Raw genomic sequence first — 24,623 nt, 5'->3', positions numbered from 1 at the left:
ACAGTGAATTAATGTCTGTCCAAGCACTTAAAAACAGATTTCTCTTTTTGGTGTAAGGTATTTGAGTGTATAGTCAGGGTGTGTGTGTGTGTGGGGGGGGCTATACCGCTCCCTTACAATCCTTGTATGTTGCCAGTGACGTGTAACTATGGGAACGGAGGCTGCCAGCACATGTGTGACGATACGGATGTGGGGCCGGTTTGTGGCTGTCACCAGAAGTACGCCCTGCACTCAGACAGCAAGACCTGCATCGGTGAGTGACAACAGACTGTACTTCATCTCTTTGAATCATTTCTGCCACAAACACACACACACACACACATACAGGCACACCCACTCACTTATTTAACACACACACACAAAGAGAGCGAGAGAGGCACACACATTCCCCACAATTTATATACCTTACAAAACAGTGTAGACTCTAAATTGACACACACATCATACACTTTTGTTCAAGCAATCAACTTCCTCAATACTCTCAAATCATACACAGTACCAGTCAAAAGTTTGGACACTGGGGCCAAGAAACAGGAGCAATGGACATTAGACCGGTGTATATTTGTCCTTTGGTCTGATGAGTCCAAATGTGAATGGTTCCAACCGCCATGTCTTTGTGAGACGCAGAGTAGGTGAACAGATGATCTCCGCATGTGTGGTTCTCACCGTGAAGCATGGAGGAGTAGGTGTGATGGTGTGGGGGTGCTTTGCTGGTGTCAATGTCAGTGATTTATTTAGAATTCAAGGCACACTTAACCAGCATGGCAACCACAGCATTCTGCAGAGATACGCCATCCCATCTGGTTTGCGCTTAGTGGGACGATCATTTGTTTTTCAACAGGACAATAACCCAAACACACCTCCAGGCTGTGTAAGGGCTATTTGACCAAGAAGGAGAGTGATGGAGTGGTGCATCAGATGACCTGGCCTCCACAATCACCTGACCTCAACCCAATTGAGATGGTTTGGGATGAGTTGGACCGCAGAGTGAAGGAAAAGCAGCCAAAAAGTACTCAGTATATGTGGGAACTCCTTCAAGACTGTTGGAAAAGCATTCCTCATGAAGCTGGTTGAGAGAATGCCAAGATTGTACAAAGCTGTCATCAAGGCAAAGGGTGGCTATTTTGAAGAATCTAAAATCTATTTAGATTTGTTTACACTGTTTTGGTTACTACATGATTCCATATGTGTTATTTCATAGTTTTGATGTCTTCACTATTATTCTACAAAACGAAAATAGTAAAAATAAAGAAAAACCCTGGAATAAGTAGATGTGTCCAAACTTTTGACTGGTACTGTTACTCAGTGCACATTAGAGTACATATTACTGTTAAAGCTCTATTATTTCTCATCTGTTTTGCAGTAGATGTTATAGATGTGTGAGAGAAACTGGTGAGAAGGGCTTTGGGATGAGTTAACTTCACCCCTGAGCCCTCTCTCCCTACCCCGGCCTCATCTTATTTATACACTTACAACAAAAGACAGAGGGGGAGAGATTGAACCCCTGATACATTCAGAAAGAGAGAGAGAGAGAGAGAGAGAGAGAGAGAGAGAGATGGACAGGATGAGTGAGAGAGCGTTAGAGAGAGCGCAGTAACATATTTACATTTTCTAGATAATCGACCAACCTTAAAGTGCATTCTCAAATGTTTATTTTTTTCTTGCAAATATACACAAAGTGATGTGAGTAACTTGAGGCTGTGAGTAATTGAATAGAGATGGAGGGCGACATTTTCGCCGTGCAAAAGAGCACAAATCTGTGTGAAAATACCGTAAACCTCATTATAATCTGGCAGTGTGATTCAATTATAAATTTTTCTTCAAAGATCTGTAATCCCGCTGACAGATTATGATGAGTTTTACAGTATTTTTACACAGATCTGTGCTCTGTTGCACCCCGAAAATGTCGCCCGGAGTTTCATGATGACGATGGTGATTATTTCCTGTCTGGGGCCTGAAGACTGCTCACCCTGTTTTTGGAGATCGTGGCATGGGGAGAAGCGGGAGTAAAGATTTCTCCCCATCTAAATGTGTACTCAAAAAACCTGGCTTCCAGTGCATGTTGAAAATAGCTGATTTGAAATGTCGTAGAGGGGAGTTGTATGATCATTCAGTGTCTCTTTCCTTTATGTGTCGCTCTCTCTGTCTGTTTCTCTCTCTCTCTTTCTCTTTTAATCACACAATTACACCTGTACCAATATACACACTCCCAGACAAACATGCATTTTGACTGCCGACAGAGTAGTCAGTGTAGTAGTAGTAGTAGTGTGTTAACGTGTCAGGGAGTGAAAGAAGGAATAGAGGGGGTTTGATCAGTAGGTAGGGCTGTGGTGGAAACTGGAAAATGAATAGTTGAGACGTCTCAGAAGTTGAAAAACACATTCATCATCTTCATTACGCCGGGAAAACTAGCCAAGTCAGTGTAACGCATGCCCATCGCCAGCCCGAGAGACGCCAGGCCTGCATGCCACTGTTTGCCAAATGGCTAACTTTTACGCCCGCCTGTCATTGTGGCCCGTATCCCGTGGCTATGGTGGCTCCGAAGCCGAACAGAGAGGAAATGTTCATGATTTTTTTTCTGGGGGAATTTGCAGAAGATAAATGAGAGGTTCCAGGTAAGTGAAAGAGTTTTTCATGTTTTTTTTTCTTTGCTTTCCTTCCAACGGACCCCAGTCCCACATTTGGCAAGTGTGGAGGCTTGGACGTACCAAATAGTATTTTTTTTCTGCCTTTAAAAAAATAAATACTTCAATTTTGTTTTGGTGCACAGAGACGTTCCTGAACGTTCCCGGAGTGTTCCAAAGGGAGCCTGGCGGTGTCTGTCTGTCCGTAACGAGACAGTGATTTACAGACTCCCTTGTTTCTCCATAGCTCCTAAACAAGGTTTATCCCACCGAGTTGCAAAATCCGTGGCAAGCTAAAGCAGATTGGCAGATACACACTCTCTTTCTTGTGTTACATTATACCAGTTAGTCAAAGTCTGTACATTTGCCCCCAGAAGGAGTTAAACCATTTCTGGAGTTGACTAAGTTCAGATGCATTTGAGATTAGGCAAGACACTGAACACAATACCTCAGGGTTCCTCAACTGAAGGCCCGTGGGCCAAATTTGTCCTGCGGGTGGTTTAATTTGGCCCTAAATGTTTTCAGAGCAAAAATATATATATTATTATTTATTTAAAAAAAAATGTTTTTTCCATTGTTGGACATAAGACTGTAAAAACACCAGGAAATCAGCTTGAATTGATTTTAATTTAGCAAATCTGTTCTCAAGTATTCCCACCCATAATAGATGTGATGCACATGTAAGCAAGGTTTGAAATGGTTGTTTTAGTCAAATATTATATATGTTTGGGCTTCTTGCGGTCAATTTGCAGTCAGTTTGCGGCTGAATCTAGTTGATGATCCCTGCAATCCCTGTTCTAACTGGAATTAAAACACACACATGCACACACACACACACACACACACACACACACACACACACGCACACACAGGTCTTCTGTCATGTCACAAATAAACCCCTTTTCTGTGTGTTGTCATTCCTGCTGTACTAGAACACTGGAGAAGCCCTCTCTCTCCCCACAAACAGATCTCTACTATACAGTATCATCAATGCTGTGTTCTCACAGAACTGCCTTCATTTTGTGCCCGTAACCTTTTCCTTTCCAGCCATGCGAGGACCCACGACATCCACGGAAGAAGTGGAAAACCTCTGAAAGAATGAAAGAAAGAGAGAAACCCTGTTCTCCTTCTCCCTCTGTCCCGTGTCTTTTTCTCTCTGGCGAGAGGAAAGGCTCCTCTGTGGTCTGAGTGTCCCAACTGCTCTGTCACTGGGCCCACCTTTGACCCACCTTTGTGTAGTGCTGTCTCTGGTGCTCCTCCTCTTCCTCCTCCTTCTCCTCCTCTTCCTCCCTACCTACCTCCTCCTGCTTTCTGGTGATAGTTACTGATTGCCTGTCTTGTCTGAGCATCCATGTTCAAATTCAATTCAAAAAGGGTTAAATCCTGAATTAAGATTATAAAAGGGAATTCAATTAAAGACTCTGGGGGGGATCTAATAAAACAATGATACAGGATTAGAGTGAACATCTCAGTTGCAGCCTGATCTAACATTACATAGAGCTACCCACCCAAACCAAAAACAAACATCGCTCCAAACAACTCCCCCTCCTCCAACCTGCAATATGCCCCCCTCCCCCTAACGGTACAGTACAACGGCCTCAACAAGCAAACTAAATTCTGTTGCTGTGGCAACCCCCGAAACCCACGTCATCCACCCACACCCACCCATCAGCACCTCCTCCCTCATCCACCTGTAGAAACAGGGACCAGTAACCCTGCCTGTTTCTCAATAACACCTCCGTCATGCCGTCATCCCAGCCAGCCGCATGCATTCTCAATCTGACACGCTCTCCGTGTCTGTCAGCCCGCCCGTCTGTCCTCACCATACCTCTGTCACTAATCTACGCAACCCTTCTGCCTGTCTGTGTTTCTGTCTGTCCGGCTGCATGGGAGATCCTACTGTTCTACATTTGTTTTTTCTTTCATTTTTCCCTCCTTGAATTGCGGTTACATTAATAGCAACCAACTCTTGTCCTCCTGTTTTCTTACAGTGCATCGTTACTGGTTACCGTTACTGTTCTCCTCTTAGCTGTAGTGTACTGCTATGGATTCATTCCTCCCTCTCTTCAGTGATTATTTCCTGTGTAAGTTCTGCTCCAGTCTAAACAACCCCCCTCAGAAGGCCTCCTCTAAACTGGCCTTAGAACTGTTGATTCCTTGTAGCCCCTTAGGAGAGTCCTGGGGTCCTCTCTTCTCCTCCTCCTCCTCCTCCTCCTCCTCCTCACCCTTTCTTACACAACCACCCACTCACACACACACGTTCACACGCTCATACACACGTGCACACACCCTCGCACTCAAGCATGCACACGCTCACAAGCACTCACATCCATACACCAGCACGTAATTGCACAGTCACCCATATACACACACGCACAGTCACCCATATACACACGCACAGTCACCCATATACACACGCACAGTCACCCATATACACACGCACAGTCACCCATATACACACGCACAGACAGACACAAACACACACGCACATACATGCACATACACACTCATACACACACACACCAAACCGTTAGTTGAGAGACAGAAAGCCTCCATTCATTCGTGAACACTGCTTCAGAGAGTCCTTCACTTTGTCTACCAAACCCTCCCAAACTAACCGCCTGAGAAAGACCAGTAACGGGCCAAGCCAGGGGTGACCGAGAGGGGGGCTTTAGTTACCCCTTCCTCACCAAAATCCCCCTCCATAGGACTTTGTACATCAAAGACAGTCCTAGTTCCATTGTACTGAGTGGCAGTGCCCTGGCCTGTCCCCCCATTCAGTTCTTCAGAGAGAGATGCTCATTCAGAGCCTAATGACTCTGACGTCCCAGTGAAAGACTCCCTCTCTTCCCAAGGCCCAGTAGAGCTCCTCACCACCCCAGCCTATCCACTCTAACACAGCGTTTGCTCATGCATATCTGTGTATGCTCAGCTGCATATCTGCATGTTCATCTTAACCGTAACCCCATCCCCGACCTTTCCCCTCTCCCTTCTCACCCCCCCCCCCAGCTTGGGAACATGGTTTCCAGCGTTGACTGTTAAAGCCAGTTGTGATGTGTTCCATAGACAAACAGGCAACCAGCGCTGCCCCCAGACGACCTCCTTCTCCTCTCCTCTATGCATGCCCTCTCCATTGCCCCCCCATTAGTCCCCAACCCCATTTATTCCTCCTCCCATTTACTTCTCCCATTGTGGCCCACGATGGGATTGGATTTCCTCTCTCTTCTTCTCTCTCTCATCCCTTCATGTTGTCATTCTGAAGTCCTTGTAGTTGCTCCCTCCCTCTGTAGTGTCTGTTGGATCTGGTGGCTAGCATAGCCTCTTACCCGTTGGCGTCACCCTCTCCCTTTCTTCTGTTGTCATCCTCAACCCCCTGCTTCTTGCCCAACACTCATGCAGCTTGTCTTGGACATGTTTGCTCATCCTTCCCTCTACTGCTCCTTCCTTTCCTCCTCCCCCTCTTCCTCCTTTTCGGATGTGAGGGAATCATTGCTGAGTGTGTGTGTCCGTTTGATATGGAAGACAGAAACAGCAACGGCTACAACATCAACGTCAACCAACTCCCTCACACCCCCGCTAAATTATATTTTTATTTGAACTTCTATTTTTGTCCCCTACCCCCACCCTTACCCTCATTTAAACTTTTTTTTTTGCTATCTGGGACTTTTGGATTTGTTTTTGGGATTAACACTCTAACAGGGATTTTGGCGCTTTTTCATGGCTTCTTGCTTCTTGGCTTTGGTTTTGCTCAAACGCCAAGAGGGGCTGACTTGACTTGACGTCTCGGGCGGCAGCGGGCGGTGGACATTGGGCTTCTAATTAACCTTACTGCTCACTGTTTGTCCCCTTGTCACTTGTGTTTTAGAGAGAGATGAGGCTGCAATTGAGAGCTCTGAGTTCAATACCACGTCAATAGCTGATGTGGACAAGCGGGTGAAACGGCGGCTTCTTATGGGTAACTCTTTTCTTCCTCTTTCTATGTGTTGCCATGGCGCTTGTGCTTGTATCCTCCCCTTTCCTCTCTCTCTCTCTCTCTCAATTTTGTATTTTTATTTTTATGAAAGTCCTTGGTACCCTCTATGTCCACCCACATGGTCCCCAGTATGTTGGTAAACTTCTCCAACCCTGCTCCCACCTCTCCCCATCGCCCGTCTCGGCAGAAGATACATGTTCTCTAGAGTTCCCGGAGTAACTAACAGTTACTCCTGTAGGCAGCTACACGTCCCTCCAAAGATTAGACTGGTGGTCAGGCACTACTCCTCAAGTACTGCAGAGTCTGTAGACATAAAGGAATGTTTATGGACAATGAAAAAGGTCTTGAAGAACTCGGGACTTTGACCATTGTGACACGGTTTCACTGTTCACTATTAAGGCGAAAATGTTCCTGTGAGGTTTTAAACACCCTCAGTCCTTCTTTGCCCCTCCCCATGATGATACTCGTGGCTTGGAGGGACAGTACACGAGGAGGCGTTCCAGATCCATCCCATTATATCTTTGGCATTGCCATGGAGAACATCTCAGCTAGTATCTTTGAAGGGTCTCTATCTGCAGAGTCCCTTTGCCTATAATGGATGACATAGGGCTTCATTCAATCAAATCCACCATCTGGAAGTCTCCGGGTGAAAAATGTGTCTTTTGGATTCATTTATTCAATAAACTCTACTGCAGTGCTTGCCTTGCCTTCTTCCAGATAGCGGTTTTGATTGAATAGCCACCTACGTCTTTAATGTTTGTGACCTTTATCTTCCCATCCATCCTATGGCATCATTTCTATCTCAGTCCCCTTGGCCAGTTATGTGTCCTAGCCTGACCCTTGCAGTACCAACATATCTGAAGCCCTACTCCTCAAGGGATGTCTTTCAGAGGGCCCTTCACAGTTAATTATCACCATATGCCCCTCGCCATCTTCCCGTTTCAGACTGCCACCCTACTCCTCAAGTATGCACTCGTTTGGCCTACAGTACTTGCTTTTCAAGTGAGCATTGTCACTCGAACAGCCACATCGTGGCATAAAGAGCTTTCAAGCCAGCCCTGGGCACCGTCGATGAGAGACAGGCTCCAGATACTGTATCTACACTGTAGGTTCAGCAACGGATGACTCAGTCAATTAGTATAAAACAAATTTCAATGAATGCACAACTGAATAAAAAAGTGTGAATAGTTAACCCTTTCCCGACTCAGTGGAGGAAGATGCATCCTTTCAACAGTAGTGACTGACTGTTGAATGGAAATCACTCCACGGGGTTGATGGGAAGGGACAAACAACATGGATCTCAGACAACGTATGCCAATCAACTCCTAGATGACACCGTTCTGTACATAGTCTGTCCCTGTGACCCTTCTTTTCCCCCTTTCAGACCTCGAGACCCCTGTGAAGTTCTACCTGACTGTTAAAGTGTGGTTGCAATATGTCTCCCTTGAATGGAAATATCTCAACTAATCTGGACTAACCACTAAACCAGACTAAACGGGTGAACCCCCACTAATACCTAACTAAAACTGCACTTCCTTAAACCTGGGAGCCTCGGAGCAGCATTTCCCTCTCGGTTTCTTATGGTTCTGTCTGCTTTATTTGACTCTTTTGTTTTCAAAGGCAGAAGTGGATCCAGTACAATGTACAGCCTGTATGTTTACCAACATGGAGACCTAAGTCAGTCAGTCATGCAGACATCCTGGGCTCGTATATATACTGTTACTGTTATTTGTTCGTGCCTGCAGGTTTCTCCCATACAGAGGCAGATCTTACTTAAAGAGGTGATGACTTTGGCCAGTAAATGGGGGGGGGGGTCTTGATTGTAGATAACACAACTCCACCTATCTCCTCTAAATGTTCACTTTTCCATCCTTCTCATCTTTCCTCCGTTGAAGAATTTTTCCCCAGCCTGACTCAGTTCCTGTTGTTTTCATACCTGATGACATCACTGTTGATGCTCCTCCCCTTCATTCCAACACTGTATCCGCCATGTTTTCTATAACCCTCATCTCACATTGGATATCTCTGTCTCTCACAATGTTTTTATCCTGCTCTATATGTCCTGTGTTATTGAGATGTTTTTATCCTCACTTTTTTAGTTGCAGATTTTTTTCCTTCTTCACAGGTCTGATTGCCATTGTCATCTAAATTTCACTAGTTTAATCTCACTTCATTCTTTCCAAGCAAGTCAAAATTATAATTGAAACCAATGTAAGGCAAATTATCTTTAGCAGGGGTGAATAGACTTACTGTAGGTATTGCTATAGTAGAGGAGGATACTATGGAAGTCTTCAGAACAGCCCTGAACTGGCCTGGTCTGTCCCGCAGCAGCATGTTAGATTTGACACCGTGCTCCATTTGTCTGCCTGCTTTGACACACAGCGTTCCGGACTCTCTCTGTACTTCTGCTGCTGCTATTTTCTCTGCAGACACTGCCGTAGTCCTTGTCCCAAAGCACTGGAGCCCAGATTGATCAAGACAGATTAAACTGGACCTGGGCTATAATGAAAAATCAATGGAGGAAAGCATGATAGAGAGAGAGAGAGAGAGAGAGAGAGAGAGAGAGAGAGAGAGAGAGAGAGAGAGAGAGTGGGAGAGAGAGAGAGGGAGAGAGAGAGAGAAGGAGAGAGAGAGAGAGAGAGAGAGAGGGGAAAGAGTGAAGAAAGTGAAAGCACAGAAAAAGTCAGGTCTTTTCAAAGGCTGGGTGTGAGAGAGAGGGGGGGGAGGTGCTGGAGCTACACTGACCTCGGCTGCTGAGGAGTCCAAATAAACCACTCACCTAGGACAGATGACATGGGTGTGTGTGTGTGTGTGTGTGTGTGTGTGTATGTGGATAGCGTGATTCCAGGACGGGGGCAGCGCTGACAGCTGGATTAGGTGCCCATGACAACAGTGAAGGGGGATCCTGTTAGCTAGGCCCTGCTGAAAGACGATCGTGCCCCTACAGCTCAGTCAGTATGTGTGTGGAGGGTTGATGGGACTTGGCATGATGCTTAATAAAGCACAACCACTCCTCTTTTCTCATGACTCCCTCTTAATCAATAGAACATGTGTCCTCTCTGAGAGATGATGTCTTACTGAGAGAGAGAGAGCGAGAGACTGCATGGAGATTTGACTGGTCAGCATGTCTGTGTGTGTGAAGAGTATGTGGGACGTGTGTGTGTCTATCTCCCCACTCCTGACGTCAGCAGAGCAGGTCAGTCGAGTCTGTCCAGAGCATGTGTGAGCATGGCAGGCATCTTAGAGATGGATGAGAGGAGAAAGAGACAGACAGAGAGACAGTGAGATGGAGGGGCGTGATGATGGGGTTATGGGGTGGGCAAGTCAGGGGTGTCTCTGTTGGTTTGTACTGGCTCTCAGCCAACACACCACTGGCCCTGCACCCGCTGCTCACACAAACAAGACAGACGAGTAATCTTCATCTGTCACCACGGAGATGAGAGCTGGTTCCCTTGAACGGATCCCTCCAACCGTCAATCTCCCCCAGAATGTCTCCCACAGAAACTCCCCCAAAACCCTCACTACCCTTTTCTAAAAAAAAAGAGGTATTACCCTGTCCCTCTTCCTCTGTCAGCTTCAGCATGTTGACTAGAGCCAATGAAATTGAGACACAGGGAAGTGGAAAAGATGGCTGTGAATAGGAGAGTGTTAGCCTTTGTAGCATCGTTGCAATAGAGTGTGCACGAGACAGAAACATTCAGGGGTGGGAGAGGGGAGGGGGTTCAGAGGGGCTGTTCGGGGGTAGGCTGGGCATGTCCAGTACATCAATCAGAGTGTGTTTTGGCGGGTCTGTGTTCCTGTGTGCAGCCTCTTGCCCTGGGGGTGGGCGGGCCTGGCTCATCAGAGCAGGAGAGGGGCTCTGAGCAGGACTCACGCTAAGCTAATGATAGGGCCCATTGCTTTCAGTAGTATAAATCACTCTGACCCATGAACAGCCCCATGCACACACACACACCTGAGTGGGAAGTTTACAGGGGTCCGCTGCCGTACCCTACAGCACCCATCAGACAAGCTACACTATATATACAATAGTATGTGGACACCCCTTCAAATGAGTGGATTCAGCTATTTCAGCCACACCCATTGCTGTCAGGTGTATATAATCAAGCATACTGCCATGCAATCTCCATAGACAAACATTGACAGTAGAATGGCCTTTCTGAAGAGCTCAGTGACTTTCAACGTGGCACCATAGGATGCCACCTTTCCAACAAGTCAGTTCGTCAAATTTCTGTCCTGCTAGAGCCGCCCCGGTCCACTGTAAGTGCTGTTATTGTGAAGTGGAAACGTCTAGGAGCAACAACAGCTCAGCCGCGAAGTAGTAGTCCACACAAGCTCACAGAACGGGACCACCGAGTGCTGAAGCACGTAGCGTGTACAATTATTCTGTCCTCGGTTGCAACACTCACTACCGAGTTCCAAACTGCTTCTGGAAGCAACATCAGCACAATAACTGTTAGTCTTCATGAAATGGGTTTCCATGGCCGAGCAGAAACACAAGCCTAAGATCACTATGCGCAATTCCAAGCATCAGCTGGAGTGGTATAAAGTTAGCCGCCATTAGACTCTGTAGCATTGGAAACGCGAGAATGCTACCTGTCCCAATGCATAGTGCCAACTGTAAAGTTTGATGGGGGAAGGATAATGGTCTGGGGCTGTTTTTCATGGTTCGGGCTAGACCCCTTAGTTCCAGTGAAGCGAAATCTTAACGCTACAGTATACAATGACATTCTAGACGATTCTGTGCTACCAACTTTGTGGCAACAGTTTGGGGAAGGCCTTTTCCTGTTTCAGCATGACAATGCCCCCATGCACAAAGCCAGGTACAAATGGAAATCGATCATCTTTGGGATGAATCGGAACGCAGAAAGCGAGCCAGGCCTAATCGCCCAACGTCAGTGCCCAACCTCACTAATGTTCTTGTGGCTGAATGGAAGCAAGTCCCTGCAGCAGTGTTCCAACATCTAGTGCAAAGCAGAAGAGTGGAGGCTGTTATAGCAGCCAAGGGTGGACCAACTCCATATTATTGACCCATATTATTGACCATGATTTTGGAATGAGCTGTTCGACGACTAGTAGTGTACCAGGAGTATAGAGTATCTCTCCTTCCCCATATTCCCTCTGTTTTCCTTTTCTAGGAATCAGGTTAAGTACCCCAAAAAGGTATCTGCAGTTCTATGAAACACACCAGCAGCCTCATTGAAGTAGAGCCATTTTGCCACTGACAGGTTCCCGGTGGTGGTAAAAACTGGCGACCATGCTGGCTCTCACAGCACCCACCTGCCGTTTGCTTTTGCTGCAAACAGACGGCCATGTCGGATCAGCCCGATGATGAGATGCCGTCAGTCCGTGACACTGCAGTCATTGACAGTATTATGCTAATGCTGTGACCTCTAGAGCCGGGCATGTTAGCTAGCCTGTCTGAAAGTGTTTATCTTCTCCCCTCCTCCCTTAAAGCGAGCATAGAACCTCTTTGCATTTAATGAGCTGGGAATAGGTGCCAGAGAGACAAGTGCACCATCTCTCATTTGCATACAAGTCCATGGCCAAATAGCCAGAGCCATTTCAGTGTCTTCTGTCACCTTTAAAGGGAGAGTTTGGGATTTTGGCTGAACTCGTGGATACCATTTTTATGCCTCTGTGTCCAGTATGAAGGAAGTTAGAGGTAGTTTTGCGAGCCGATGCTAACTAGCATTATCACTAGCTGTACCCAAAGACTTCCAGTCTTTGTGCTAAGCTAGAAAGTACGTTTCTTTCCCAGGACATATCAGAAGCCTGCCAGACCCAAATAGTTCATCTGAAACGTTTCTTTTTTAAATATAGTAGCCTATTATTGAGCCCCGCTCTAATAGCAGTGTACCGTTTCACCGTCCTCAGCAGTTTCTGACACCCATTGGGGATTAGTGAGCTCAGCTTTCCTAAAGCAACAATGGGCTGCGCAGGTGAAGTGGAGATGCCATTAGGTGCTGTTTGTTTTGGGATTAGCTCAGGCAATATTCACAAGTCAGAGCAAACCTTATCTTCGCCACATACAAGAACATTTTTCCTGGAGTCAAAATACACACATTCGGTCCTAAGTACTACTACTCGATCCCACCACTGACTATATTATAGACTCTCGTGTTTTCTCTACTTCACCTTCAGTATCGTTTTTGACTAAATGTTGACGTTTTTTTGGAAACAAGGCACACCTGTCTTAACTCGGCTACTGAGTTCCTTTCCTTATCAGCATATGTTGCCCATTATTCTCTTGTGTATGTTTGGTAGAAATCTGTCTTTCTCTCATTTGGTCTGCCAGGTGTTCCAATCAATGATGTTCAACAGAATCCTGAGTTTACAGTCGGTCTGTAACAGCTGTGTTCCGTCTCATAACCTGTCACTGGTCTGATGGACAACCACAATGTCTTGACACATGCTTAGTATCGTGGAAATGAAGTCTGAATGGGTATGATGGAATAGCCAAATGCCCTGAGTACACAACGTGGCCCTGTTGTGTATTTCCCCATTGTATGTAGCCTCTTCTCAACCCACCCGTCATATCTTCGCTGTCTACTGTTTCTCTCTTTAGACTCCGTTCTGCTCTTTAGATATGCGTGCCAGTCAGTAGGTTAACACCCCTCCCCTGCCCCCCCGCCCCTCCTCTCTTTTCTCCCACTGTATATTTTTGTTTCACCCAGAAACCTGTGCGGTGAACAATGGCGGCTGTGACCGGACGTGCAAGGACACGGCTACAGGGGTCCGCTGCAGCTGCCCCGTGGGATTCACCCTGCAGCCAGACGGCAAGACCTGCAAAGGTCAGTGTATAGGTGTGTGTGTGTGTGTCCGTGTGGCCCTACTGTCCCCTACGGCTCTCCCCTTCTTCTTTACTTCCCCCTCTCTCTCTCTCTCTCTCTCTCTCTCTCTCTCTCTCTCCCATGTGACTGGTGGCTTTAACTCATGCCTTGATAGCACCCAACCCTTTAGTGTGCTCGTTTCATCTTGAAAACACACTGCTAGTGCTGTTAAGAATGAAGACACATTCTGTGTCAGCACTCAACCGTACTTTGCCATTATAACGCAATATGGGCAAGTTATGTGGTATTGAATGGTACTGAGTTGAGAGGATCCTCTGCGGTGGTGGTCCAGGGGTCTGGTATCTGTGGCTGGTATGAGTGGTATCTGAGTGATCTTGGGCCAAGACCAACCAACCCTGCGTCGCGAAGTTCACTTCGCCTCCTCGCGTGGAGCAGAGAGAGGCTCCGGTCTCCGGCGCGGTCACTGGCAGTGCTGCTGTTGTTGATATTGCCGCTAAGTGTTTCCACTTCCCAAATTCCGCCCGTGACGTCAAAGGCAGTGGCCAAGGCACTACCGGGCTGCCACATAGACACAGTGAAATGGATTATTTTAGCGGATAGTTGATTGAGGCTTGTCCCTAAACAAACAGGAGGCGGTTGATGTTTCTGACCCCAGGGTCACCCTAATGGAAAATACAGTGCTTTCGTGTGGAGTGGTATTGTTGATTTGTATCAGGGATCATTGATAGGGCTGAGGAACAGCTACGGTGGTCTGGCTTGCATGAGACACACTTGGGTGCATCTCAAGAGCATAGTGGCTACTTTCTCTCCTCATCTCCTAATCTCCGTTCCTTCATCTGCCCTGATCTGAAGAAGAGACTGGGGAAGAGAAAACAAAAAGTTTTCCTCGGGCTGTTGAGTTGAGTTGGTTCACACCAGAATAGTTGAAGATCTACACTGAGGATGTGGGGAGTGCTGTTACTTTGCTGCTCAACCCAACTCTGCCCACATGTGACAAGACACGTTTGAGGAGGGGAATTGCTATAGGAGTCGCCATAGCAATGACTTGTAGGTTACATGGCGGCGACTCTTTATGTCCAATGTCGTGTGTGTGTGTGTGTACCTGTGTGACCAAGTGTCTGTGTGTGTGTGTGTGTACCTGTGTGACCAAGTGTGTGTGTGTGCGTGTGTACCTGTGTGACCAAGTGTCCGTGTGCGTGTGTGTGTACCTGTGTGACCAAGTGTCTGTGTGTGTGTGTGTATTTCGTGTCAAGAAGTTTGAGAATGTGGCATGTAAGTGTGTGAAATACTGGAGCCGGGGCTGTCTGGCTGGCAGGCAGACGACTCGTCGGCAAACTTTCAGCTGTTTGAACAGTGAGGCCCACGCTGCACTGTCTCTCTCTTTTCCTCTCACACACATATAGTACACGCACACACATACACACACACACACACACACACACTCACACAGACTGACACAGCGCCACCCAGCTGTATAGTGGGGAGATACAACAGAGGGGGGTTACAGAGAGCATTACTACCTAACAGCATCCGTCATCTCCAGCAAAGAGAAGAGGCATATCGTTCATTCAGTTTTTTTGGACACATCATATCAGACACACCATTATGGTTATTGAAACCTGTTGATAATGATATATCGTAGAATCCTCCATGGCCACGTCATTGTCTGCTAACAAGGTCAGCTGTGACTGGAAGGGTCCAGCCCTGCGTTGGTTGCAGTGTGAGAAAACATCTAGTCTGTCTGTCGCTCCAATGTCAAGTTCAAACCCCAGCAGCTTGTGTGGACAACTTCCACTCCCGTCTGTCTCCCGTCTGTCTCCCGTCTGTGTCCCGTCTGTCTCCCGTCTGTCTTCCATCTGTCTCCCGTCTGTGTCCCGTCTGTCTCCCGTCTGTGTCCCGTCTGTCTTCCGTCTGTCTCCCGTCTGTCTCCCGTCCGTCTCCCGTCCGTGTCCCGTCCGTCTCCCGTCCGTCTCCCGTCCGTGTCCCGTCTGTCTCCCGCCTGTCTCCCGTCCGTCTCCCGTCCGTCTCCCGTCCGTGTCCCGTCCGTGTCCCGTCTGTCTCCCGTCTGTGTCCCGTCTGTCTCCCGTCTGTCTCCGGTCTGTGTCCCGTCTGTCTCCCGTCTGTGTCCCGTCTGTCTCCCGTCTGTGTCCCGTCTGTCTCCCGCCTGTCTCCCGTCCGTCTCCCTTCTGTCTCCCATCTGTCTCCCGTCTGTCTCGGCCTTTGATTTGTGCGCTTAACAGGACAACCAAGCTTTTATGGTGCAGGAAAATGAAAAGTTAGCCTCTCCAGTGTTTTCCGGGTGCCAGTTGAGTGGAGAAGATGGATAGGGCTGCAGTCCGGCTGTGTACCGCCCAGATAATGTGGCTGAGTTAGGCCCCTGGGCTCCATAAATCCACTAGTGTTTGACCTGATCTGAGCTGGAGCTGTGAGACAGCACAGACAGCACCACATCCATCACCCATCACCATCCATCAGCTGGGCATGAAGGGTGGAGGGATGGAGCAGGAAAACATGGAGGGAGCCATCTGCCGCTGACTGCAAACACATACACACACACACACACACACACACACACACACCCACCCACCTACTTACATGATAGACATACACATGAAGGCACGGTGCATGTACACACATTTGCATGCACGCAATCAATACACACATCCACACTGAATACACAGGCACTCAAGCATATCAGGAAGGAAAATACCATGAAGTCATTGTCTTCCCATGGTGGGGTATTAATACCCTGAACTGACTGGACTCACCCACCTCAACTATAAACTCTGAACTCCTCTCCAGTCTCCAGCCAGCATTACTTCAGTCTGTCTCTGTCCGGGACAGATCATCTCTCCCTGAGCCCAGTCAGTCAGCCAGGGGTTTTATTGATCATTAAAGACATTTTATTCAGACCATTTAGACTGCCTGTCTGTCTCATGCTCCCTAATGTCCACTGGGGCTTGGCCACATGTACAACTCCCCTGGCCTTGTCTCCATGCTGCGCCCTGCATGGACCAAAGCTTCCTGTAACCTTGGCAACGGCACACACAGATCTCCTGATCTGTGACAGATGAAATGGGCTGATAGGGTCTTGGCTAAGCTAGCCGATATCACAGCTGAGCTGACCCATAAGGAGTGTAGTGTGTGACTGTGCTCTACTGTGTAATGAATCATATCAAATCAAACTTATTTTCCCACATGCGCAAAATACAACAAGTGTAGACTTTACCGTGAAATGCTTACTTACAAGCCCTTAACCAACAGTGCAGTTCAAGAAGAAAAAAAAATATTTACCAAGTGGACTAAAATAAAAAGTAATAATTAAAAGTAACACAATAAGAATAACGAGGCTATATTTACAGGGGGCACCAGTACCCAGTCAGTGTGCAGGGGTACAGGCTAGTTGAGGTAATCTGTACATGTAGGTGGGGGCAAAGTGACTATGCATAGGTAACAAACAAACAGCAAGTAGCAGCAGTATACAAGAGGGGGGTCAATGTAAATTGTCTGGTGACAATTTTTATGAATTGTTCAGCAGTCTAATGGCTTGGGGGTAGAAGCTGTTGAGGAGCCTTTTGGTCCTAGACTTGATGCTCCGGTACCGCTTGTCGTGCAGTAGCAGATAAAACAGTGGGTTACTTGGGTGACTGGGCTCTTCTATGGGCTTTCCTCTGACACCACCTATTATATAGGTCCTGGATGGCAGGGAGCTTAGCCCCAGTGATGTACTGGGCCGTCCCCACTACCCTCTGTAGCGCCTTACGGTCAGATGCTGAGCAGTTGCCATACCAGGCGGTGATGCAACTGGTCAGGATGCTCTCGATGGTGCAGCTGTAGAACATTTTGAGGATCTGGGGACCCATTCCAAATCTTTTCAGTCTCCTGAGGGGGAAAAAGTTTTTGTCGTGCCCTCTTCACTAAGGAAACTCTCGACCCGCTCCACGACAGTCCCGTCGATGTTAATGGGGGCCTGTTCAGCTGCCTTTTCCCGTAGTTCTGCTCCTTTGTCATGTGTTATAGCATATTGGGTTGTGCCAGTGGTGTGTTGTAATTTGCAGATAGGCCCAGGGGGTAGAGGTGTTTTATAGCATAGAGATAGTGGGTAGTGATGTGCTGTTAATGTAGATAGAGTATTGTAGACAGCAGTTTGTGGTTTTGTGGGGTTAGTAGTTAGGTAAATGTCATGCTGTGAGGTACTGTAGGCAGAGCCCTCTGTCTCTCTGCTCTGTCCACCCCCCCCCCCTAACATAATCATTTCAATATAAACTATTTAGGGCATGTTTAAATCCCAGGCGTCTGATAAACAGCCTTTCATCTGCGCTGACAGACGAGACGGTTCCCTCGCTCCGCGATGACAGACGCGCCAATGGAAGGAGGCGTTTTTATCACAGGGCTCTCCTGCGGACGGAGGGAGAGACGGAGGGAAGAGAGGGAGAGGCGGAAGGAGAGAGGGAGGGAGAAGAAAAGTGATTTTGTGAACAGTTTCCAGATGTTTGATTAGAAGGTGCATGTCGGGGGGTGGGTGAGTTGTGTGTGCGTGTGTTTGTGTGTGTGTGTGTGTGTGTGTTTACACATTTTCATTGTGTGTGAGTGAGTGAGTGTGTGTGGTTGGTGCAGGGAGACTGAGCTGCTCAGTTGTACAGTGTGTGTATGGACATGTCTTCACTGGCCTGCATTCCACTCCCCAGTACCAGCGAACGCCTGAACACACACACATCCTGTAATCCAGTCAAAGAGACTGGAAGCTACTGGAGTCGCTTCCCCATAAACCCCCACTCGTCCAGACAGAAAGCCTCCAGAAAGCAGCCCACGGTATTAACATGTCAGGCCCAGTAATCTCCACAATAACACTCCTATCTCCATCACCTTACATGACTCTGGCCCAGCTCCGGCCCTCAACCGTTCCGTCTCTCCCTCCGTCAGGCCGGCGTCGGCCCTGCCTGCTGTTTTATTTTACTGTTGTGTTGCTCTTTACAGGAGTTGCTCTTGGCCCAGATGTGGCCCATAGAGCCTCTGTTATTAGACGGAGGAGAGTCTTTAGGGACAAAGCAAACAGAGTGGGCTGTTTAAGTCCTCTGATAAATAACCCGGCCGGCTCTGGCCCGGGCCGCCCGTCGTCTCCCACATTAGCAGCCTGAGGTGGTCACACTGAGGTAAACTCTGCTTTTTATGTAGATCCCTCTTCTCCCGTCCCCAAAATTATTTGGACAGGTTCAGGTTTCCTCAAATGAATTGCATTTTACTGTAAATATTTTGTAAAACTACACAGTTTTCCCGGGGTGCGTACCAAGGCTACCCGAGCGCTCAGAGATAAGCCTGCAGCAGCAGCCAAAGAGCTTCCACATTCCTCATCTCACTCTCACTCTCTCTCTCCAATGGTTTTTATCCCTGATGACTGCAGTTTATGTTACAATACAAATGTTCTTTCTTCTTCTCTTTCTTTCTTCCTTTCTTTCTTCCTGTCTTGTTTGCTGCCTCTCCCTCTTTCCGTTCTCTATCTCCTATCTTTGTCTTTTGAGAGGACTTTTATCGACTCACAAGCATCTTATGCAACAATGACCTTCCAGTTGATCCCTCTGTTCTACTTAATGTATTGAGGTCAAGGGCCAGAGGTCAACGTTCAGCCATATTCTCATTACCGGTCGATTATTTATCCTACACTGTTGTTCATTTCAATCGATCCTAATCGTCTGTTGAACCCTAAACCACCGTCACAAGGCTTTTCCTCTGCATCCGCTCAGGGCTCAGGTTAACTTAGCAATAACTTAGCAGTAAATAAAGGTTATATAAAAAATGAACTTAGCAGTAACACTGTGTTCTGTTCTCATATCTCATATAGTGTTGGATTTCTCACTGTAAACACAGATCCTAGTGCTGCCTTGGGCCCACAACCTCCTATCCTAAGAGGAGCAAGGAGCAGTAAGCCAGTGCGTTTGTTTCTCTTAGCCCAGGTGGATGTTAGTCCTTCCCATTTGGCCCTCAGCCTTCCCAGCAGCAGCAGTGTGCCCAGCCAGCCAGTCAGTCAGTCATTCAGCCAGTCAGTCAGACAGTTAGCCAGTCAGTCAGTTAACCAGTCAGTCAGTTAACCAGTCAGTTAGCCAGTTAGTCAGCCAGCCAGTAGACAATAAGCCAGTCAGTCAGCCAGTAGACAGTCAGACAGTAGACAATCAGCCAGTAGAAAGTCAGCCAGTAGACAGTCAGTCAGTTAGACAGTAGCCAGCCAGTCATCCAGTAGATTGTCAGTACCCAGTCAGCCAGCCAACCAACCAGCCAGTCAGTCAGTCAGTCAGTCATACATCCAGTCAGCCAGTAAGCCAGCCGGCCAATCAGCCAGCCAGTAGACAGTTAGCCAGTCAGCCAGCCAGTAGACAGTCAACCAGCCAGTCAGTCAACAAGCCATTCAGGCAGATGGCTGTACGAAGATGGTAATGAGCTGCTATTGGCTGGTTATCTTCAGGGAGCAGCAGGGCTCAGAATGGACCTATTGATCGCAGATGAAGCAGGGTATCGATCGAACCGGTGGTAAATGTCAAACAGGGATGGGAGATTGATGGAAGATGGGTGTGGCTGTTTGTCTGTCTGTGTGTGTGCGTGCGTGTGTGTGTGTATGCGTTGACAGATGACACCCCTGTTCTCACACCCATACACTTAGAGAGATTCAAATGATTGAGAACGGAAGAGAGATGGAGATGGGAACAAAAAGAGATATCTAAAATGAGAGGAAGATACAAGAGATAAGGGGAGAGTGAGAGATAGAGCAGTGGACATAGAGAGTGGAAGATTGAATGAGTGAGAGAGTGAGTGACTGAGAAGGTTGGAACATAAAGACATCCCCATTCCTTCTCCGCTCCGTTCGTTGCTCTCATTTTCTTTCCATCCCTCTTTCCCTCCCCAGGTCTCCCCTACCACCTCTCCCCTCCCTGAGCGAGGTCCTCATTATGGTACATCATATGTAGGAGAGCCTTAATGAGCTATGCCGTCGTTAATAGAGGCCTAACTACCAGCTGGCCCCTGGCAGCCCAGATGTGTGTGCAATGCAATCACAAAGGTGCTCTCTCAATTCAATTTCAATTCTAGGGCTTTATTGGTATGGGAAACACATGTTAACATTGCCAAAGCAAGTGAAGTAGATTATAAACAAAAGTGAAATTAACAATAATTTAAAAAACAGTCAAAATTACACTCACAGAAGTTCCAAAATAATAAAGTAATTTCAAATGTCATATTATATCTATATATAGTGTTGTAACGATGTGCAAATAGTAAAAAAATATATAAATATGGAAAATAAATAAATATTGTACTTACAATGGGGTTTGTTCTTCACTGGTTGCCCTTTTCTTGTGGCAACAGGTCACACATCTTACTACTGTGGTGGCACACTGTGGGATTTCACCCAGTAGATATGGGAGTTTTTTAAATTGGGTTTGTTTTGTATTCTTTGTGGATCTGTGTAATCTGAGAGAAATATGTGTCTCTAATATGGCCATATATTGGGGAGGAGGTTAGGAATTACAGCTCAGTTTCCACCTAATTTTGTGGGCAGTGAGCACATAGCCTATCTTCTCTTGGGAGCAATGGCAGTCTTTCTCAACAGCAAGGCTATGCTCACTGAGTCTGTACATAGTCAAAGCTTTCTTAAGTTTGGGTCATTCACAGTAGTCAGGTATTCTGCCACTGTGTACTGTCACGGTTTCCTCCTCTTCTTCCGAAGAGGAGAGGCGAAACGGATCAGAAGACCAATATGCGGCGTGGTAAGTGTCCATGGTAAATCTTTAATAAAGAAAGTACTGACACTGCATACAAAACAATAAACAAATGACGACCGTGAAGCTACAACATAGACAATCACCCACAAACAAACAGTGCAACCCAGGCTACCTAAGTATGATTCTCAATCAGAGACAACTAATGACACCTGCCTCTGATTGAGAACCATACTAGGCAGAAATGCCCCAAAACATAGAAAAACAAACAGACTGCCCACCCAACTCACGCCCTGACCATACTAAATAAATACAAAACAAAGGAAATAAAGGTCAGAACGTGACAGTACCCCCCCCCAAAGGTGTGGACTCCGGCCGCAAAACCTTGACCTATAGGGGAGGGTCTGGGTGGGCGTCTGTCCGCGGTGGCGGCTCTGGCGCAGGACGCGGACCCCACTTCACCATTGTCTTAGTCCGCCTTATTGTCCGCCTCCGTGGCTTTCTCACCATGGCCACCCCTCTCAATGACCCCACTGGACAGAGGGGCAGAAGCTCTGGACAGAGGGGCAGAAGCTCTGGACAGAGGGGCAGAAGCTCTGGACAGAGGGGCAGAAGCTCTGGACAGAGGGGCAGAAGCTCTGGACAGAGGGCAGAACCTCTGGACAGAGGGGCTCTTCTGGGCTGACGGGCTCTGGCGCCTCAGACTCCGGCAGCGGCGCCGGACAGGCGGGAGACTCCGGCAGCAGCGCCGGACAGGCGGGAGGCTCCGGACAGGCGGGAGGCTCCGGCAGCAGCGCCGGACAGGCGGGAGGCTCCGGACAGGCGGGAGGCTCCGGCAGCGGCAGCGGCGCCGGACAGGCGGGAGGCTCCGGCAGCGGCGCCGGACAGACAGGACCACCTGCAGGGAGGAGACAGAGAGACAGCCTGGTGCGTGGGGCTGCCACAGGAACCACCAGGCTGGGGAGACCCTCAGGAGGCTTGGTGTTAGGAGGCACCTGAAGGACCGGGCTGTGGGGGGAGCACTGGAGCTCTGGTGCACAACCTTGGCACCACTTCCCCAGGCTGGACAACTACTCTAGCCCGGACCCTCCAGAGTGCAGGCACAGGTTGAACCGGGCTGTGGGTAAGCACGGGAGATCTAGTGCTTACTACACGCACCTCTCCCTTAGGCTCCACTCCCACATTTGCCCGGCACGAGCGGAGTGCAGGCAGAGGACGCACTGCACCCTCCCAGCGCCCGGAGACACAGCACGCAGAGCCGGCGCAGGATAACCTGGACCAAAACTGCGTACCGGCGACCAGACCCGCTGAGCAGGCACCATACGCCCTGGCTCAATGCCCACACTCGCATGGCACTTTCGGGGCTGCCCTATAGCGCACCGGGCTATGGGCACGCACTGGCGACACCGTGCGCTTAACCGCATAACACGGTGCCTGACCAGTAATGCGCTGCTTATCATAAGCACGAGGAGTGAGCTCAGGTCTGCTACCTGGCTTAGTACCACACCTCGTCTGCCCCCAAAAAAAAAATTTGGGGCTGCCTCTCGTACCTGTCGCACTGCCGTGCTGGCTTCGCCAACCTCATCCTCCTGTAACCCTCCTTGCACTGCTCCATTGAATCCCAGGCGGGTTCCGGCACTCTCCCTGGGTCGACCGCCCACCTGTCTATCTCCTCCCAAGTTGTGTAGTCCTGTGATGCTGGCAGCTGTTGTTGCTGCTGCTGCTGCTGTCGTCGCTGCTGTTTACCACGCCGCTTGGTCCGAGTTGGGTGGGTGATTCTGTCACGGATTTCCTCCTCTTCTTCCGAAGAGGAGAGGCGAAACGGATCAGAAGACCAATATGCGGCGTGGTAAGTGTCCATGGTAAATCTTTAATAAAGAAAGTACTGACACTGCATACAAAACAATAAACAAATGACGACCGTGAAGCTACAACATAGACAATCACCCACAAACAAACAGTGCAACCCAGGCTACCTAAGTATGATTCTCAATCAGAGACAACTAATGACACCTGCCTCTGATTGAGAACCATACTAGGCCGAAACATAGAAATGCCCCAAAACATAGAACAAACATAGACTGCCCACCCAACTCACGCCCTGACCATACTAAATAAATACAAAACAAAGGAAATAAAGGTCAGAACGTGACATGTACTCTCTGTTTAGGGTCAGTCACAGTAGTCAGGTATTCTGCCACTGTGTACTCTCTGTTTAGGGTCAGTCACAGTGGTCAGGTATTCTGCCACTGTGTACTCTCTGTTTAGGGCCAAATAGCATTCTAGTTTGCTTTGTTTTTTTGTTGTTAATTCTTTCCAATGTGTCAAGTAATTATATTTTTGTTTTCTCAAGATTTGGTTGGGTCTAATTGTGTTGCTGTCCTGGGGTTTGTGGGGCATGTTTGTGAACAGAGCCCCAGGACCAGCTTGCTTAGGTGACTCTTCTCCAGGTTCATCTTTCTGTAGGTGATGGCTTTGGGAATCTCTTCCTTTTAGGTGGTCTCTCTCTGTCTCCCTCTCCCTCCATTGAAGTGGACAGATAAAGATGGATACTGCTCTCCCAGCATCTTATTGACTCTTCACCCGACTACTCTATCTCTTCCTCTCTGTCCCACTCCCCTGTCTCACTTCCCACTCCCTGTCTCACTTCCCACTCCCTGTCTCACTTCCCACTCCCTGTCTCACTTCCCACTCCCCTGTCTCCTTCCCACTCCCCTGTCTCACTTCCCACTCCCCTGTCTCCTTCCCACTCCCCTGTCTCCTTCCCACTCCCCTGTCTCCTTCCCACTCCCCTGTCTCACTTCCGACTCCCCTGTCTCACTTCATACTCCCCTGTCTCACTTCCCACACCCCTGTCTCACTTCCCACTCCTCTGTCTCACTTCCCACTCCCTGTCTCACTTCCCACTCCACTGTCTTACTTCCCACTCCCCTGTCTCCTTCCCACTCCCCTGTCTCACTTCCCACTTCTACTTTGCTCTGTTTTTTTGTTAATTCTTTCCAATGTGTCAAGTAATTATCTTTTTGTTTTCTCATGATTTGGTTGGGTCTAATTGTGTTGCTGTCCTGGGGCTCTGTGGGGTGTGTTTGTGAACAGAGCCCCAGGACCAGCTTGCTTAGGGGACTCTTCTCCAGGTTCATTTCTCTGTAGGTGATGGCTTTGTTATGGAAGGTTTGAGAATCGCTTCCTTTTCGGTGGTTGTAGTATTTAATGGCTCTTTTCTGGATTTTGATAATTAGTGGGTATCGGCCTAATTCTGCTCTGCATGCATTATTTGGTTTTCTACGCTGTACACGGAGGATATTTTTGCAGAATTCTGCATGCAGAGTCTCAATTTGGTGTTTGTCCCATTTTGTGAAATCTTGGTTGGTGAGGGGACCCCAGACCTCACAACCATAAAGGGCAATGGGCTCTATGACTGATTCAAGTATTTTTAGCAAGATCCTAATTGGTATGTTGAATTTGATGTTCCTTTTGATGGCATAGAATGCCGTTCTTGCCTTGTCTCTCAGATCGTTCACAGCTT

General features: G+C 48.0%; 1 protein-coding gene across 5 annotated transcripts in view; it reads left to right on the top strand.

Annotated features, from left to right (window-relative positions):
• Positions 1-24,623, top strand: part of LOC112214302 (signal peptide, CUB and EGF-like domain-containing protein 1) — a 136,774-nt gene that overhangs the window by 86,906 nt on the left and 25,245 nt on the right. For 2 of the 5 annotated variants that reach the window (XM_042298030.1, XM_042298029.1), the window contains exons 6-9: positions 137-253; positions 1,879-1,932; positions 6,490-6,579; positions 13,275-13,391. In XM_042298030.1, coding sequence (XP_042153964.1) covers positions 137-253; positions 1,879-1,932; positions 6,490-6,579; positions 13,275-13,391 — 378 coding nt within the window. The remainder of the gene's footprint in view (positions 1-136; positions 254-1,878; positions 1,933-6,489; positions 6,580-13,274; positions 13,392-24,623) is intronic. The other 3 variants (XM_042298032.1, XM_042298033.1, XM_042298031.1) reach the window with 2 other exon arrangements.

This window comes from Oncorhynchus tshawytscha, linkage group LG15 (assembly GCF_018296145.1).
Source record: "Oncorhynchus tshawytscha isolate Ot180627B linkage group LG15, Otsh_v2.0, whole genome shotgun sequence".
In the NCBI taxonomy this organism is placed as follows: domain Eukaryota; kingdom Metazoa; phylum Chordata; class Actinopteri; order Salmoniformes; family Salmonidae; genus Oncorhynchus; species Oncorhynchus tshawytscha.
The sequence above is the reverse complement of the archived record's forward strand: the minus strand, read 5'-3'. Positions and strand labels throughout refer to the sequence as shown.